The sequence below is a fragment of the Camellia sinensis genome, chromosome 4 (assembly GCF_055761805.1).
Source record: "Camellia sinensis isolate YWXY chromosome 4, ASM5576180v1, whole genome shotgun sequence".
NCBI classification, from domain to species: Eukaryota; Viridiplantae; Streptophyta; class Magnoliopsida; order Ericales; family Theaceae; genus Camellia; species Camellia sinensis.
The window spans coordinates 146,356,231-146,375,968 of NC_138964.1; the positions used below are offsets into that span (position 1 = coordinate 146,356,231).

At 39.4% G+C, this 19,738-nt stretch overlaps 1 protein-coding gene across 2 annotated transcripts; it reads left to right on the forward strand.

Annotated features, from left to right (window-relative positions):
* The first annotated feature begins 1,843 nt into the window (after positions 1-1,843).
* On the forward strand, positions 1,844-18,191 carry LOC114275179 (uncharacterized). 2 transcript variants are annotated; one of them, XM_082866492.1, is made up of 6 exons: positions 1,844-2,113; positions 2,817-2,890; positions 2,961-3,142; positions 5,756-5,956; positions 6,501-6,529; positions 17,770-18,191. In XM_082866492.1, exons 1-6 carry the CDS (start codon positions 1,986-1,988, stop codon positions 17,780-17,782), a joined length of 627 nt encoding a protein of 208 aa, XP_082722618.1. In that variant the 5' UTR covers positions 1,844-1,985; the 3' UTR covers positions 17,783-18,191. The 2 variants fall into 2 exon arrangements, with proteins under 2 accessions (XP_082722618.1, XP_082722617.1); XM_082866491.1 differs by lacking the exon at positions 6,501-6,529 and having other exon boundaries at positions 1,846-2,113.
* The last annotated feature ends 1,547 nt before the right edge of the window (positions 18,192-19,738 follow it).

The window sequence follows — 19,738 nt, forward strand, 5'->3', positions numbered from 1 at the left end:
CAGAGTACCCCCGGGTGGAAGAGCCATCGCCGGAGCCTTTTTCTTTCTGTTACAGGTTAGCTGGAGGTCATCTATTCTGCCAGTGCTTTCCCAGCTGATTACTAGGCGGGCAGTGTGGTCAGAAAATCAACCACACAATATATATTAAATGCAATTATTATTCACTATTGTAAAGAAATGGCTAATTCCATAAAGACATTAAAAATGATTATTTTATTTTCATTCTAGTAAACCAAACACTTTAGTGACAATTATATAATATTTATTAATGATTGTAATCCTACCGAGATGTTGACTTGTGTTGTAATTTAACAACTAACATGTTAATATTTATCTTGTAAATATATATATATATATATATATTAGAGGAACGTTGCAAATACAAAATCCATGCGAAAAAAAAAACCTAAAAAATTTATTGTATGCTTTGCATTTATTCAAAATGTAACAGATTTTTTTTTTTATATATAGTATATTTCAATGTATAAATTCTGTGCACATATCTTTATTGATAATTTTATAAATTACAGAAAAAAGAGGTACATATATGGCTTATTAGCCTTCAAATGAGGTAGCCACTAAGGCCTTGTTTGGCAAGTGGCTTTTTTAGTCAAAAAGTCACTAAATTAATTAAAAAGCCAACAACCCATACAAAAAAGTCAAAAATTTTCTTTTCTCTCTACTTTTTGTACATCTTTTCGTAAAAAGTCAAAGAGTCATCCCAAACATATTAGTTTTTTTTTACATCACATTTTAACTAAAAAACCAAAAAATTACTAAAAAAGTCTGTCACCAAACGAGACTTAAGAAGCTTCTCAGGTTCAACTCCTCTTAAATGGGAAGAATAAATATTTCCCAATATTTATATTATTGGATTTATTTTCTTTTTCTTATATGTATTCATGCAATAAACATTACGTGAATCTATAAGATACATTCACCATAAACACACACGCCCCTCCCAAAAAAAAAAAAATTGTATAATGAAATGTTCAAATGGGAAAGGATTATATTTCAGTTCCTAAAAGAATTACGAGTTTTGGGAATTATGTGAAAAATGTTTTGGGTCCCTATGTCACATGTTCAATGAAATCAACTACTCATACTTGCCCTATAATTACTGTTAGGTTTTTGTTATTAGTAATCCCGTTTAACAAAAGTTATTTCAGTTGTAATTTTATTCGTTCTTTTATTTCAATGAGACTATGAGTTTTTAGATGCGAATCCAACCCGAATTGTGCCTTCCAGAGGAAGTCGTTATGTTAATTCTTTCATGTTTGCCATTTCGCTGACTATGTTGGGGATCGAGTGGCCGATTGTGTGCTTGAGCGAAATTGTAGTCAAAGTTGTTTGACTACTCGAGCGGTTGATTGTGCGCTTGAGCGAAATTGTAGTCAAAGTTGTTTGACTGCTCGAGCGGTTGATTGTGCGCTTGAGCGAAGATGCAATCCTTTCAAAAGTTTCACTCACCTACAAAAGTACTGAGAGTTGAGATTTTACGCTCACTACAACAAAAAAGGCCTATGGTGACGAAAACGCATGACGAAAAAATATTTCGTCTCCAAATATACATGTTTTAGTGATGAAAATAAGATTTCGTCTCCAATTGTACTATTTTTAGAGACAAAAATAAAATTTCGTCACCAAATGCTTAAAATAAATAAAATAATAGGTGACGAAATTTTTTTTCATCTCTAAATTTTATTTTTCGTCACAAAAAAAATTCCCGCTCTTGGAAATTTTGGCGGAAAATTTGGGTGCCATATTAGAAACAAAAAGTCTTGTCACCATTGTAAACTTTTTTAGAGACAAATATAATATTGTCACCTATAATTTAAGAGACAAAACGACGCTGTTTTGTCTTCCCAATTCTTCTCTTTCGCACTTTTTCTCTCCCTCTCCCCCTCTCTGCTTCAGGTCGTAACCCTCTAACTCGCTGCTCGCAAGGTAAGATTTCATTCCCGATTCAGTGTTTTGGCGAAACCATGCTTCGATTAGCTCACCAAGTTGGCTCCTTAGTGGCTTCAAGTCGCAACCCTTCTACTGTGCTTCGATTGGCTTCACCACCACCACAGCCACCGTCATCATCATCAACTTCTTCGAACCCCCTCCGGTACCTCTCTCCCTCTGTGTCTTTCTCTCTATGCTTCAAGTGTATAATGGTTTGATTGTTTATCTGGGTTTAAAATAGATAATGGTTTGATTGTCTATAATGATTTGATTGTTTATCAAGGTTTGAATTTGGGGTTTTATTCCCTCTTTTCTTTAATTTCTCTTTCTTTGAATTTGGGGTTTTACCCATGTAGACACTACCTTATCAAGGTTTGAATTTGGGGTTTTATTCCCTCTTTTCTTTGATTTCTCTTTCTTTGAATTTGGGGTTTTATCCATGTAGACACTACCCATGTCTTTTCATTGCCAATGCACCACTACATCTTTGTTAATGAGACTCCACAATTAAACAAAATTCAATTGAAATTTGAAATACCCATGTCTTTTCAAATGGCTGTTATGATGGTAAATTGACAAAAGGAAAATGGTAAATTGATTGTTCTTGAAGCAAATGGTAAATTGATTGTAAATTGACAAAAGGAAAATGGTAAATTGATTGTTTTGCAAATCCTTAAGCTATCATTCAAGAGTGTTTTACGCTTCTAGTTTCTGTGAGAAAATTTTTATAATGATTTGGAAGTATAGAGGAACATTTAATTTCTATAGCTCATTAGAAACTTTGTCAAAGCTTTAGATTGGAAATGTGGTATTTATGTGATGTGTGTTGAAAAGAAACTTAAAAGCTTCTTGTTTGACCTATGAAGGATGAATATGGAGAGTACGCGCAATAGTGAAGGCAGTTCTCATGGAGAAAATACAAACTCAAGTCAACAAAAAGGTAGAACGCTAATTTTGCTTGTTGATCTAATTTATCTTCCCTAACGGTTCGTGTAAATTAAAATTTTCAGAAGATAACTTAGAAGTACATGGCCAATGGAATCAGAATGGTGAGGCTGCTCCATTAACTGCTGAAAGGGTGAGATCTGCTGCCAAAGCTGGTTTTGTTGTTGCTGCAACAAAGGCAAAACTGTTTGCAGATCATGAAGAGCGTGAAATTCAAAGGCTATCTGCTAATATTATAAATCATCAGGTATATTTGTTGGGATGCTCTTATTTTGTGAAAACTTTAATGATTCATTACCTTATGCTCTTCCTAATTCTAGTGTTTTCAATGAATAGTCAATTCTTTTGATTAAATTGCATGGGCATTGCCTTTGGCTTCAATGTAAATTAGTTATTCATAATTTTTACAATTATATCCTTGGTGTACATCAAATTGTTGTATTTGGTTGCAATTTTTTTCTTCTTCCTTGGTTTTCCTTGTTTGTCCAGGTATATTAGTGTTAAGTTCCTAATTTTCCCAAAAGCCTAAGCTATTAGTAAATGGCAGTTTTAGTTCCACGATGGTTCTTGAAGAAAATTCTCACCAATTGATTGAAGCATTTTAATTTAATTTTTTTAAAAAAAATCTTTTAGCAATTAAAATATTAGTATGATCACAAACAATGTTATGAGAGAAGAAAATAAAGGTAAATGGTGGTTGGTGGTGAGGTTGGGTTGCTAGAGAAAAACACTTTGACCTCTCTACATGATAGCGAGACATAAATTATTTCTCTACATGAGTAAATTGGTATAGAAACTACCTTTGGGTCTTTATTTCAAATTTATTTGAATTAGTACATTTGATTTTTTGTCATAACAAGCATGATGTCCAAATTTGCAGGCCGTATGATCTCCAGGCCAAGAAAACCAAAAGGAAACATTTTATTGATGGAATTTCACGTAGGATCAATTGTCATTTATGGGGTAAATAATTGCACTGTAACGCTTTCTCTAGGCCAAGAGCATAAGGTTGAGGGTTTGGCATCACACAGAGCTTCACAGATTCTGTGGGTCACTGTAACGCTTTCTAAACCAATTCCCAATGGTTTCTATTCTATAGGTGCAGTGAGTAGTATATATTTTTGTTGAAATGTGCAATTAGTAGAACATAGTTTTTGCTTTTCTGTGCTAGGATCTTTGGTGCAAGTGAGCATGTTTGGAGATTAGAAGTGATTAGCAAAAAAAGAATATATTATTTGAATTTTGAATGCAGGTATAGTTTGCTAAAGTTTCTTGCCTTGTCTGTGGCTGATTCCATCAAACTTGCACATCACTAGTAATCATGGATCAGCATGTCATAGTGTATATGTATGTGGGCAGTCTACAGAAGTAGATCAGCATGTCATAGTATATATGTATGTGGGCAATCTAATAGTCTCTAACTGTAAGTGGTTTTCTTTCATATTGGATGATGCTGCCTTTATCTCATCTCATGTGCACCTAGTACCTAAACTTGCACATAGTTTTATGCAATATGATGCTTGGGGATTCTAAAAATCTATAACATTTATTGTACTAAATAGTAGAAAGGCACAAGGAAAATATGGTAGTGTATTACTTGACTTTTAAAAACTGTTTAGGACCCTTTGTGAACCCAAAAAATTGAAATGGCTGGTAAATATCTCATTGTAAGTAGATTGACCCTTAGTTTTGCACTTGGCATCCAGTGGTCTGTTTCTTTGATTTATGCATGGTGTAACAAATGTCTCAAGAATCCAAATATATATATATATATATATATGGAAAATGAAAAAAAAATTGTTACGCATGTGCACTAAATAAATGTTTAGCTAAAGCATGCACTCCGCTTTTTAGAAGTTGTAGAGTTCTTTAAATGCTTGAAAATGAAAATTGAGCATTGGCTGTTGGCTCAGTACTGCTAGGTAAGACACTGATCAAATGCTTAGCAGTAACTTGATTATAGGTTTAATTTTGGACACAACTCAATACAAAAACTCCTTGCTCTTGGCCACATAGCTAGTGGGAAAGGAGAAATTTATGCTCAGTTTTTTTTTTTTGGTCTTAAGATACTAAGATACCTAATTCTGAAAAGCCCTAGAAAGATCAACCTTAAAAAAAAAATGTTCTCTTCTTATATCGATACAAACTTCTTTATATTCTATGCCTTCTATTGTTTTTTACATTTTGACTCTTCGACTGAGACACTACATACATTGTGCTCAATATTTTGACAGTTCTGTTTTAGCCATTTATTATGCAATTTTTCCTTTTATGTCATTACTTTGGCTAAAAATGATTAATAAGTAAACTATTTCTAAACATAGTTCTTTCCTATTGGAAGCAACAACTTTAAAATGATACATGAGCAATATTATGAAGATGATGCTGTTATTGTGTAGTTTATGCTTATGGATAAAATGTAAAAGTATACAAAGATAATAGAAAAAGTAGCCAGAATCTAACTTTTTTATTTATTTAGTTTAATCCTTTGGAGCCTTGTAGATTAAGAAACAAAGCAGTTCATTTGGGATTTGATCACAAAAGGTAGATTATAGGCTCTGAAACATCATTGTTGGGAAATTGGCATTAGCAGTTAAATAGACCTTCATAAGATAATTGGGAGAATGTGATTGATTTTTTTTTAAACGATTTATAGTTGTTTCATGTGTTATATACTACTGAGAAAGTGTTAAGATCTCGTTGCTTGTGAATTTAGTATTCTATGTTTTAATCTGGTAGTTAATTTCCAGAAATTTCTGAAACCTGATTAAGTTTAAATTAATGGTTTTTTTGTCTTTGTTTGACAGCCTAGTATACCAATAAATACCATCATTGTCTGATAAAACTCGATATAGTGCAGGAAAGAAGACTCAAGGAACTGTTTGATTCTATTCATTCTCTAGATGAACTTCATGCTTTGTATTCAAAAGGTCTTAGAGCAGATGTTATTGTAGTGGATGATAAAGATAAGAAACTTTCCATGCTGAAGCAGCTGACTGTGACTCTGGTGAAAGGATTAAATTCAAATCTAGTAGCAGTTATAAAAAAGATAGCTGGATTGGTATGCTTTTCTGGCTCTGAAAATTTTCTGATTATTCATTTTTTTTTCTTTTATGTTCCATTGCAGGTCTTGAATGAATGTAGTGTATTTTGATGGCCATATTTTCCCATGATAACATGTATTTATTTACTAAATAGTAAATATTTTCTAGTTGTACTAGATGTGGCATTGATAATAAATACCTGGCAATGCCTTACAGTTAGCATTACTAGTGGTACACTGGATGTTCCTTGGTGTGTGGGAGGCAATATTTTTGTGGTGGGTTTCCTTTTAAGTTTGGGTTGTATCATATCTTCCAACGTAATGAGTACTTGTTAGTGGACCTTCTTGTGGGGTAGTCTTTATACCTAGTCTAATAACCAAGAGTTGCATTTAATTAGTAGGTTTGAAGAGATTTCATTTTCCCATGATAAGTGGATTTTTTTCCTTTAGCAGGAATCACTCATATAGTGGATATGTTTGATTTTTTATTGTAGGCTTTTTTTTTATATTGAGTTAAAGTTATTTGCTGCTTTTTTTTTTTTTTTTTGGTATGATGTTTCAGGTTGAATTCTCCAAATATTATTACAATAAGTAAGTTTAGAATTCATTAATTTAAAAGTTCATACATAAGGTATATATGTTGAATTTACCCTCCTCTACTTTTATATTGTGTTTTCATGTTTCAGTACTATTTGAAAATCAAACCAAACATGAAATTTGAAAATCAAAATTGAACACCAGAGATAAGTGGTGTTTTGTGCTTTCTAACACTTAAGCTTGAAAAATAAGCCATCGAGTTCTAAAATTGAGAAACAGCCATGAGAAGGCACGAAAACACCTCGGGATGGACTGATGTAAGTTGTGTAAACTTACAGAACTAACACGGGACTCTTTGTTTAAAACTATTTAGAAAAATGCAAATTTCCAACACTTAGGCTTGAAAATAGACCATAGTGGGCCAAAATCGTGTAACAGCCACGAGCCGACCCAGAAAACACCTCAAACACCTCAGGAGGGACTAATATGAGTTGTGGAAACTTATGGAACTAGCACGGGACTCCCGGTTCGAAAACTAAGTCCAAAAATGTACTTTTTCACACTTAAGCTTCAAAATAGGCCATCGGAGGCCAAAATCGTGCAACAGCCATGAGATGGCTCGGGAAACACCTCAAACACCTCGGGAGAGACCAATATGAGTTATGGAAACTTACGAAATTAGCACGGGACTCCCGGTTTGAAAACTAAGTCCAAAAATGCACTTTTTCACACTTCAGCTTAAAAAATAGGCTATCGGAGGCCGAAATCGTGCAACAACCACGAGACGGCCCGGGAAATATCTCAAACACCTCGGGAGGGACCAATGTGAGTTGTGGAAACTTACAGAACTAGCACGAGACTCCCGGTTTGAAAACTAAGTCCAAAAATACACTTTTTCACACTTAAGCTTCAAAATAGGCCATCGGAGGCCAAAATCATGCTATAGGCACGGGATGGCCCGGGGAACACCTCAAACACCTCGGAAGGGACCAATGTGAGTTTTGAAAACTTACGGAACTAGCATAGGACTCCCGGTTTCAAAACTAAGGCAAAAAATGCACTTTTTCACACTTAAGCTTCAAAATTGGCCATCGGAGGCCAAAATCGTGCAACAGCCACGAGATGGCCCGAGAAACACCACAAACACCTTGGGAGGGACCAATGTGAGTTGTGGAAACTTACGGAACTAGCACAGGAGTCCCGGTTTGAAAACTAAGTCCAAAAATGCACTTGTTCACACTTAAGCTTCAAAATAGGCCATCGGAGGCTAAAATCGTGCAACAGCTACGAGACGGCCCGAGGAACACCTCAAACACCTCGAGAGGGACCAATGTGAGTTATCGAAACTAACGAAACTAGAATGGGACTTTCAGTTTGAAAACTAAGTAGAAAAATGAACTTTTTCAAACTTAAGCTTAAAAATAGGCCATCGGAGGCCAAAATCGTGCAACAGCCACGAGACGGCTAGGGAAACACCTCAAACACCTCGGGAGGGACCATTGTGAGTTATGGAAACTTACGGAACGAGCATGGGAACCCGGTTTGAAAACTAAGTCCAAAAATGCACTTGTTCACACTTAAGATTCAAAAAAGGCCATCGGAGGCTAAAATCGTGCAACAGCCATGAGACGGCCCAGGGAACACCTCAAACACCTCGGGAGGGACCAATGTGAGTTGTGGAAACTTACAGAACTAGCACAGGACTCCCGGTTTGAAAACTAAGTCCAAAAATGCACTTTTTCACACTTAAGCTTGAAAATAGGCCTTCGGGGGGCCAAAATAATGAAACAGCCACAAGACGGCCCGAGAAACACCTCAAACACCTCGGGAGGGACCAATGTGAGTTGTGAAAACTTACAAAACTAGCAAGGGACTCCCGATTCAAAAACTAAGTCCAAAAATGCACTTTTTCACACTTAAGCTTCAAAATAGGACTTCGGGGGGCCAAAATCATGCAACAGCCACAAGACGGCCCAGGAAACACCTCAAACACCTCAGGAGGGACCAATGTGAGCTGTGAAAACTTACAAAACTTGCACGGGACTCCCGGTTTGAAAACTAAGTCCAAAAATGCACTTTTTCATGCTTAAGCTTCAAAATAGGCCATCAGAGGCCGAAATCGTGCAACAGCCACGAGATGGCCCGGGAAACACCACAAACACCTCGGGAAGGACCAATGTGAGTTGTGGAAACTTACGGAACTAGCACGGGACTCTCGGTTTGAAAAATAAGTCCAAAATGCATTTTTTCACACTTAAGCTTCAAAATAGGCCATCGGAGGCTAAAATCATGCAACAACCACGAGACGGCCCAGGGAACACCTTGGGAGGGACCAATGTGAGTTGTGGAAACTTACGGAACTAGAACAGGACTCTCGGTTTGAAAACTAAGTCGAAAAATGAACTTTTTCAAACTTAAGCCTAAAAATAGCTCGTCGGAGGCCAAAATTATGCAACAGCCACGAGACGTCTTGGGAAACACTTCAAAAATCTCGGGAAGGACCACTGTGAGTTATGGAAACTTACGGAACTAGCACGGGAACCCAGTTTGAAAACTAAGTCAAAAAATGTACTTTTCCACACTTAAGATTGTAACTAGGCCATCGGACGCCAAAATCTTGCAACAGCCACGATACGGCCCAGGAAACACCTCAAACACCTCGGGAAGGACCAAAATGAGTTGTGGAAATTTACAGAACTAGCACGGGACTCTCAGTTTAAAAACTAAGTCGAAAAATGAACTTTTTCAAACTTAAGCATCAAAATAGGCCATCGGATGCCAAAATCATGCAACAGCCACGAAATGGCCCATGAAATACCTCAAACACCTCAACAGGGACCAATATGAGTTGTGAAAACTTACAGAACTAGCACGGGACTCCTGGTTTGAAAACTAAGTCCAAAAATGCATTTTTTCACACTTAAGTTTCAAAATAGGCAATCGAAGGCCAAAATCGTGCTATAGCCACGGGACGGCCCGGAGAACACCTCAAACACCTTGGAAGGGACCAATGTGAGTTTTGAAAACTTACGGAACTAGCATGGGACTCTCGGTTTGAAAACTAAGTCCAAAAATGGACTTTTTCATACTTAAGCTTGAAAATAGGCCATCGGAAGCCAAAATCGTGGAACAGCCATGAGGCGGCCCGGGAAACACCTCAAACACCTCGGAAGGGACCAATGCGAGTTTTGAAAATTTACGGAACTAGCACGGGACTCCCGGTTTGAAAACAAAGTCTAAAAATGCACTTTTTCACACTTAAGCTTCAAAATAGGCCATCGGAGGCCAAAATCGTGCTACAGCCGCGGGACGGCTTGGGGAACACCTCAAACACCTCGGAAGGGACCAATGCGAGTTTTGAAAACTTACGGAACTAGCACAGGACTCCCGGTTTGAAAACTAAGTCTAAAAATGCACTTTTTCACACTTAAGCTTCAAAATTGGCCATCAGAGGCCAAAATCGTGCAACAATCACGAGACGGCCCGGGAAACACCACAAACACCTCGGGACGGACCAATGTGAGTTGTGAAAACTTACAGAACTAGCACGGGACTCCCGATTTGAAAACTAAGTCCAAAAATGCACTTGTTCACACTTAAGCTTCAAAACAGGCCATCAGAGGCTAAAATCATGCAATAGCCATGAGACGGCCCAGGGAACACCTCAAACACCTGGGGAGAGACCAATGTGAGTTGTGAAAACTTACGAAACTAGAACGGGACTCTCGGTTTGATAACTAAGTCGAAAAATGAACTTTTTTAAACTTAAGCTTAAAAATAGGCCATCGGAGGCCAAAATTGTGCAACAGCCACGAGACGGCCAGGGAAACACCTCAAACACCCCGGGAGGGACCAATGTGAGTTGTGGAAACATACGGAACTAGCACGGGACTCCCGGTTTCAAAACTAAGTTCAAAAATGCATTTTTTCACACTTAAGCTTCAAAAATAGGCCACCGGAGGCCAAAATCGTGTAACAGCCATGAGACGGCCTGGATAACTGCACAAATACCTCAGGAGGGACCAAAGTAAGTTTTGAAAACTTACGGAACTAGCACGGGACTCCTGGTTTGAAAACTAAGTCTAAAAATACATTTTTTCACACTTAAGCTTGAAAATAGGCATTCGGGGGTCCAAAATCATGGAACAGCCACGAGACGGTCCGAGAAACACCTCAAACACCTCAGGAGGGACCAATGTGAGTTGTGAAAACTTACCAAACTAGCACGGGAGTGCCGGTTTGAAAACTAAGTTCAAAAATGCACTTTTTCACAGTTAAGCTTAAAAATTGGCCTTCTACAGGGGCCAAAATCGTGCAACAGCCACGAGATGGCCCGAGAAACACTTTAACACCTCAGGAGGGACCAATGTGAGTTGTGGAAACTTACGAAACTAGCACGGGACACCCGGTTTGAAAACTAAATCCAAAAATGAACATTTTCACACTTAAGCTTCAAAATAGGCCATCGGAGGCCAAAATCGTGCAACAGCCACGAGACGACCCGGGAAACACCACAAACACCTCAGGAGGGACCAATGTGAGTTGTGGAAGCTTATATAACTAGCACGGGACTCTCAATTTGAAGACTAAGTCCAAAAATGGACTTTTTCACATTTAAGCTTCAAAATTGGCCATCGAAGGCTAAAATCGTGCAACAGCCACGAGACGGCCCGGGGAATACTTCAAACACCTCGGTAGGGACCAATGTGTGTTATGGAAACATATGGAACTAGAACGGGACTCTCGGTTTGAAAACTAAGTCGAAAAATGAACTTTTTCAAACTTAAGCTTAAAAATAAGTCATTGGAGGCCAAAATCGTGCAACAGCCATGAGACGGCCTAGGAAACACTTCAAACACCTCGGGGAAGGACCAATGTGAGTTATGGAAACTTACGGAACTAGCACGAGAATCTCGGTTGGAAAACTAAGTCCAAAAATACACTTTTTCACACTTAAGCCTCAAAATAGGCCATCGGAGGCCAAAATCGTGCTACAGCCATGAGACGGCCCGGGGAACACCTCAAACACCTTGGAAGGGACCAATGTGACTTGTGAAAACTTACGGAACTGGCACGGGACTCCCAGTTTGAAAACTAAGTCCAAAAATGCACTTTTTCATACTTAAGCTTGAAAATAGGCCATCGGAGGTCAAAATCGTGCAACAGCCTCTAGACGCCCTAGAAAATACCTCAAACACCTCAGGAGGAACCAATGTGAGTTGTGAAAATTTACGGAACTAGCACGGGATTCCTGGTTTGAAAACAAAGTCTAAAAATGCACTTTTTCACACTTAAGCTTCAAAATAGGCCATCGGAGGCCAAAATTGTGCTACAGCCATCGGACGGCCCGGGGAACACCTCAAACACCTCAGAAGGGACCAATGTGAGTTTTGAAAACTTACGGAACTAGCACGGGACTCCTGGTTTGAAAACTAAGTCCAAAATTGCACTTTTTCACATTTAAGCTTCAAAATTGGCCATCGGAGGCCAAAATTGTGCAACAGCCATGAGACGGCCCGGAAAACACCACAAACACCTCGAGAGGTACCAATGTGAGTTGTGAAAACTTACGGAACTAGCACGGGACTCCCGGTTTAAAAACTAAGTCTAAAAATGCACTTGTTCACACTTAAGTTTCAAAATAGGCCATCGGAGGCTAAAATCGTACAACAACCACGAGTCGGCCCGGGTAACACCTCAAACACCTCGGGAGGGACCAATGTGAGTTGTGGAAACTTAAAAAACTAGAACGAGACTCTCGATTTGAAAACTAAGTCGAAAAATGAACTTTTTCAAACTTAAGCTTAAAAATAGGTCAGCGGAGGCCAAAATCGTGCAACAGCCACGAGACGGCCAGGGAAACACCTTAAACACCTCGAGATGGACCAATGTGAGTTTTGAAAACTTACGGAACTAGCACGGGACTCTCGGTTTGAAAACTAAATTCAAAAATGCACTTTTTCACACTTAAGCTTGAAAAATAGGCCAATGGAGGCCAAAATCGTGTAACAGCCACGAGACGGCCTGGGTAACAGCATAAACACCTCGGGAGGGACCAAAGTAAGTTGTGAAAACTTACCGAACTTGCACGGGACTCCCGGTTTGAAAACTAAGTCCAAAAATGCTCTTTTTCACACTTAAGCTCGAAAATAGGCCTTCGGGGGGCCAAAATCGTGCAACAGCCACGAGACGGCCCGAGAAACACCTCAAACACCACAGAAGGGTCCAATGTGAGTTGTGAAAATTTACGGAACTAGCAAGAGACTCCCGGTTTGAAAACTAAGTCCCAAAATGCACTTTTTCACACTTAGGCTTGAAAATAGGCCTTCGGGGGGCCAAAATCGTGCAACAGCCACGAGACGGCCGGGGAAACACCTCAAACACCTCGAAAGGGACTAATGTGAGTTGTGAAAATTTATGGAACTTGCACGGGACTCTTGGTTTGAAAAATAAGTCCAAAAATACACTTTTTCACGCTCAAGCTTCAAAATAGGCAATCGAAGGCCAAAATCGTGCAGCAGCCACGAGACAGCCCGGGAAACACCTCAAACACCTCGGGAGGGACTAATGTGACTTGTGGAAACTTACTTAACTAGCACGGGACTCTCGGTTTGAAAAATAAGTCCAAAAATGCATTTTTTCACACTTAAGATTCAAAATAGGCCATCAGAGGCTAAAATCGTGCAACAGGCACGAGACGACCCGGGGATTATCTCAAAAATCTCGGGAGAGACCAATGTGAGTTGTGAAAACTTATGGAATTAGAACGGGACACTCGGTTTGAAAACTAAGTCGAAAAATGAAAATTTTCAAACTTAAGCTTAAAAACAGTCATCGGAGGCCCAAATCGTGCAAGAGCCACGAGACAGCCCGGGAAACACTTCAAACACGTCGGGAAGGACCACTGTGAGTTGTGCAAACTTACGAAACTAGCACAGGAATTCCGGTTTGAAAACTAAGTACAAAAATGCATTTTTTCACACTTAAGCTTGAAAATAGGCCATCGGAGGCCAAAATCGTGCAACAGCCACGAGACGGCCTGGAAAACACCTCAAACACATCGGGAGGGACCAAAGTGAGTTGTGAAAACTTACGGAACTAGCACCGCACTCACCGTTTGAAAACTAAGTCGAAAAATTAACTTTTTCAAACTTAAGCTTCAAAATAGGCCATCGGGGGCCAAAATCGTGCAACAGCCACGAGACGTCCCAGGAAGTACATCAAACACCTCGGGAGGGACTAATGTGAGTTGTGAAAACTTACAGAACTAACATGGGACTCCCGGTTTAAAAACTAAGTCCAAAAATATACTTTTTCACACTTAAGCTTCAAAATAGGCCATCGGAGGCCAAATCGTGCTTCAGCCACGGGACAGCTCAGGGAACACCTGAAACACCTCGGAAGGGACCAATGTGAGTTTTGGAAACTTACGGAACTAGCACGGGACTCCCGGTTTGAAAACTAAGTTAAAAAATGCACTTTTTCATACTTAAGCTTGAAAATAGGCCATAAGAGGCCAAAATCGTGTAACAGCCACTAGACGGCCCGGAAAACACCTCAAACACCTTCGAAGGGACCAATGTGAGTTGTGAAAATTTACGGAACTAGCACGGGATTCCTGGTTTGAAAACAAAGTCTAAAAATGCACTTTTTCACACTTAAGCTTCAAAATAGGCCATCGGAGGCCAAAATTGTGCTACAGCCATCGGACGGCCCGGGGAACACCTCAAACACCTCGGAAGAGACCAATGTGAGTTTTGAAAACTTACAGAACTAGCACGGGACTCCCGGTTTGAAAACTAAGTCCAAAAATATACTTTTTCACACTTAAGCTTCAAAATTAGCCATCGGAGGCCAAAATTGTGCAACAGCAACGAGATGGCCCAAGAAACACCACAAAAACCTCGGGAGGGACCAATGTGAGTTGTGGAAACTTAAGGAACTAGTACGGGACTCCCGGTTTAAAAACTAAGTTCAAAAATGTACTTGTTCACAATTAAGCTTCAAAACTAGCCATCGGAGGCTAAAATTGTGCAACAACCACGAGACGGCCCGGGGAACACCTCAAACTCCTCAGGAGGGACCAATGTGACTTATGGAAACTTACGAAACTAGAACGGGACTCTCGGTTTGAAAACTTAGTCAAAAAATGAACTTTTTCAAACTTAGGCTTAAAAATAGGCCATCAGAAGCCAAAATTGTGCAACAGCCACGAGATGGCCCGGGAAACACCTCAAACACCTCGGGAGGGACCAATGTGAGTTGTGGAAACTTACGGAACTAGCAAGGGACTCCCGGTTTGAAAACTAAGTTCAAAAATGCATTTTTTCACACTTAAGCTTGAAAAATAGGGCACCGGAGGCCAAAATCGTGTAACAGCCACGAGACGGCCCGGGTAACACCATAAACACCTCAGGAGGGACCAAAGTAAGTTTTGAAAACTTACGGAACTAGCACGGGACTCCTGGTTTGAAAACTAAGTCTAAAAATGCACTTTTTCAAATTTCAGCTTGAAAATAGGCCTTCGGGGGTCCAAAATCGTGCAACAGCCACGAGACGGCCTGAGAAACACCTCAAACACCTCGGGAGGGACCAATGTGAGTTATGAAAACTTACGGAACTAGCACGGGACTCCCGGTTTGAAATCTAAGTTCAAAAATGCACTTTTTCACACTTAAAGCTTGAAAATAGGCCTTCGGGGGGGCTAAAATCGTGCAACAGCCACGAGACGCCCCAGAAAACACCTCAAACACCTCGGGATGGACCAATGTGAGTTGTGAAAACTTACGAAACTAGCACAAGACTCCCGGTTTGAAAACTAAGTCCAAAAATGTACTTTTTCACACTTAAGCTTCAAAATAGGCCATCGGAGGCCAAAATCGTGCAACAGCCACGAGACAGCCTGGGAAACACCTCAAACACCTCGGGAGAGACCAATGTGAGTCATGGAAACTTACGAAACTAGCACGGGACTCCCGGTTTGAAAACTAAGTCCAAAAATGTACTTTTTCACACTTAAGCTTGAAAATAGGCCATTGGAGGCCAAAATCGTGCAATAGCCACGAGACGGCCCGGGAAACACCTCAAACACCTCGGGAGGGACCAATGTGAGTTGCGAAAACTTACGGAATTAGCACGGGACTCTCGGTTTGAAAACTGTGTCCAAAATTGCACTTTTTCACATTTAAGCTTGAAAATAGACCTTCGGGGGCCAAAATTGTGCAACAGCCACAGGACGGCCCGGGGAACACCTCAAACACATCGGGAGGGACCAATGTAAGTTATGAAAACTTACGGAACTTGCACCAGACTCCCGATTTGAAAATTAACTCAAAAAATAAACTTTTTCAAACTTAAGCTTAAAAATACGTCATTGGAGGCCAAAATCGTGCAACAGCTATGAGACGGCCGGGAAAACACTTCAAACACCTCCGGAAGGACCAATGTGAGTTGTGGAAACTTACGGAACTAGCATGGGACTCCCGGTTTGAAAACTAAGTCCAAGAATGCACTTTTTCACACTTAAGCTTGAAAATAAGCCATCGGAGGCCAAAATCATGCAACAGCCATGAGACGGCCCGGGGAACACATCAAACACCTCGGGAGGGACCAATGTGAGTTGTGGAAACTTACCGAACTAGCACGGGAGTTTCAGTTTGAAAGCTAAGTCGAAAAATGAACTTTTTCAAACTTAAGCTTCAAAATAGGCCATCGGAGGCTAAAATGCTGCAGCAGCCACGAGACGGCCCAGGAAATACCTCAAAGACCTCGGGAGGGACCAATGTAGTTGTGGAAACTTACGGAACTAGCACGAGACTCCCGGTTTGGAAACTAAGTCAAAAAATGAACTTTTTCACACTTAAGCTTCAAAATAGGCCATCGGAGGCCAAAATCGTGCTACAGCCACGAGTCGGCCCGGGGAACACCTCAAACACCTCGAAAGGGACCAATGTGAGTTTTGAAAACTTACAAAACTAGCACGGGGCTCCCGATTTGAAAACTTAGTCCAAAAATGCACTTTTTCATACTTAAGCTTGAAAATCGGCCATCGGAGGCCAAAATCGTGCAATAGCCACGAGACGGCTCGAGAAATGCCTCAAACACCTCAAGAGGGACCAATGTGAGTTGTGAAAACTTATGGAACTAGCACGAGACTCCCGGTTTGAAAATTAAGTAAAAAAATACACTTTTTCACACTAAAGCTTCAAAATAGGCCGTCGGAGTCCAAAATCGTGTAACAGCCGTGAGACGGCTCAGGTAATACCTCAAACACCTCGGGAGGGAGCAAAGTAAGTTGTGAAAACTTACGGAACTAGCACGGGACTCCCGGTTTGAAAACTAAGTCCAAAAATGCATTTTCTCACACTTAAGCTTGAAAAATAGGCCACGGGAGGCGAAAATCGTGTAACAGGCACGAGACGTACCGGGAAACCCCTTAAACACCTCCGGATGGACCAATGTGAGTTGTGGAAACTTACAGTACTAGCACGAGACTCCCGGTTTGAAAACTAAGTTCAAAAATGTACTTTTTCACACTTAAGCTTGAAAATAGGCCATCGGAGGGAAAAATCGTGCTACAACCACAAGACGGCCCAGGGAACACCTGATACACCTCGGGAGGGACCAATGTGAGTTTTGTAAACTTACGGAACTAGCACGGGACTCCCGGTTTGAAAACTAAGTCCAAAAATGCACTTTTTCACACTTAAGCTTCAAAATAGGCCATCTGAGGCCAAAATCATGCAACAGCCACGAGACGGCTCGGGAAACACCTCAAACATCTTGGGAGGGACCAATGTGAGTTGTGGAAACTTATGGAACTAGCACGGGACTCGCGGTTTGAAAACTAAGTCCAAAAATGTACTTTTTCACACTTAAGCTTGAAAATAGGCCATTGGAGGCCAAAATCGTGCAATAGCCACGAGACGGCCCGGGAAACACCTCAAACACCTCGGGAGGGACCAATGTGAGTTGTGAAAACTTACGGAATTAGCACGGGACTCTCGGTTTGAAAACTGTGTCCAAAATTGCACTTTTTCACATTTAAGCTTGAAAATAGACCTTCGGGGGCCAAAATTGTGCAACAGCCACAGGACGGCCCGGGGAACACCTCAAACACATCGGGAGGGACCAATGTAAGTTATGAAAACTTACGGAACTTGCACCAGACTCCCGATTTGAAAACTAATTCGAAAAATGCATGTTAAATTATATATTTTTATAGATATGATAATAATTGTCTAATTTGCATTTTTTTTTTGTTTTTTTCTTTTTTGTGTTTCATTTTTTTGCAGATTCGAGATGTGATATGGACATGTTTGGTAATTTGGAGGGCAGATGGTAGCTCATTTTGTGTTTTTGTTCATATTACCTTACATGTATTTTGGTTGCGTTGTAAATTTTATATTTTTGTTGGTATTATAGGGCATGTTGGGTGATCCACCCTTGATATTTTTGTTGGTATTATATGGCATGTTGGGTAATCCGCCCTTGATATTTTATTTTTGTTGATATTAGTAGACATGTTTTGTTGTTGGATATTAGGAGATGTGTTTGGTAATCCGCATGCGGTTGATATGTTATTTTTGTGGATATTAGTAGACGTTGTTTGTGGATATTAGGAGACATGTTTATAATCCGCATGCAGTTCATATTATATTTTTGTGGATAGTGCTGAAATTCGATTGTGATGTTTATGAAAATGAACAGATTTTTATATTGATTTGTAATAGATATTTTATTGAACAGGTTATTGAAATGCGCAGGAAATTGTTAGTGAAAAGAAAAAATTTCGGAATAAAATAGTACCCCCATTTTCAAATTTTTTAATTTTTATTAGTGACGAAATAAAAAATGTCGCTATTAGTTTTCAACAAACATGACGAATAATTTTGTCACTAATGATATAATATGAAACAAATAATTTTGTCACATTTGCTGAATATTTCGTCGCTAAATTAAAATATTTGGTGACCAAATGTTTTTGTCATTGAAGAATTTTCTTTTCTGCTCATTTTATTGATGAATTTTTTTGTCACCTTAATCCATGTCATTGGCGAGGAAAACTTTCGTCACTAAAATCTATTTGGTGACGAAATATTTCATCGCGAAAAATAATTAAAATAAAATATTATTTAGTTTTGGCAACGAAATTGATGTTATAGAGGACGAAGCCAAAAACAAAAAAATAGGCGACGAAACTGTTTTTCGTTACCAGGTACTTTCAGCGACGACGTATAGGTCACGAACATAGTGACAAATTTTTTTCGTCGCAGATCACTTTAGTGACGAAAATTTGATGTTTGGAGACAAAATCAACCTGTTACCAAAGGCTTTTTTTGTTGTAGTGGCTCAAGCGAACTTTTCATCGCTTGAGCGAAGACACTTAAGGAATACACGCATATCAATCTCATCACTCGAGCGACAGATCTCCTGCGATCGAGCGACCGTCGCAACCCTATTTGCTATAAAACTACGTTTTAGTCAGAATTTAGAGTACGGCTTCCAGATCTTTTTCTTGAGTATTACAGTTTTTATCTGGAGCTTTTTTGCTTATTTTCCTTTGATATCTGTGAGAGTTTATATTATGAATTGAATGGATTATATCAAAGGGTTTTGTTTATTTTGTTCTATTCACAAAAGAAAGAGTTATTCTTCAGTGGATTCCGTAGAATTTGGGTCTGAAGGTTTGGTGAATTCCGAAGTGGCTCAGCGTTATGGATTCGACATCAGTGTTATGAATTCAACGTTGGACAAGACAATTCTGAGGTGAAGATGGTGGTGGAAAAGACATATTGGGTTCGGTTCAATTTAGGCATGGATTTACTACGTAATTGAGAGTACATTTTGTAATTCCTTTTTATCTTCTTAGTAGTTTGTTTTGTGGCTTTGGCCCATAGTTTTTTTTATCACAAATGGAGGCACTTCAATTGTGATTTTTCCATGTTAAATCGTTGTGTCAATTCGTCTTTTATTGTTTGATTAGGATCGTTATTTACTGGTTAAATTTGATACATAATCACAAATCAATATCTCGGGAATTTTTAGATTTTTCAAATACAAATCTTAGCAAGATCTTGGTTTGCATTGCATAGAATTGTGTTAAGTCCTTTCCAAATAGATATTATCCCTTGGTCCCAAGGCTCCAAGTGAAGAAGATGCTTATAATCAAAGGTATGTCCAAATGTATTCACCAAAACACTCCTTTATTTATTTATAGCAAACAACAATTAAATAGCACTTGGTGACAATTATATGGAATTA

Excerpts from the sequence above, each read along its gene's own strand:
- LOC114275179 (XM_082866491.1), top strand. The coding sequence starts at position 1,986 with ATGCTTCGATTAGCTCACCAAGTTGGCTCCTTAGTGGCTTCAAGTCGC. Across the intron at positions 2,114-2,816 it reads ACTTCTTCGAACCCCCTCCG|GATGAATATGGAGAGTACGC; the intron begins GTACCTCTCTCC and ends TGACCTATGAAG. Across the intron at positions 3,143-5,755 it reads CTAATATTATAAATCATCAG|GAAAGAAGACTCAAGGAACT; the intron begins GTATATTTGTTG and ends GATATAGTGCAG.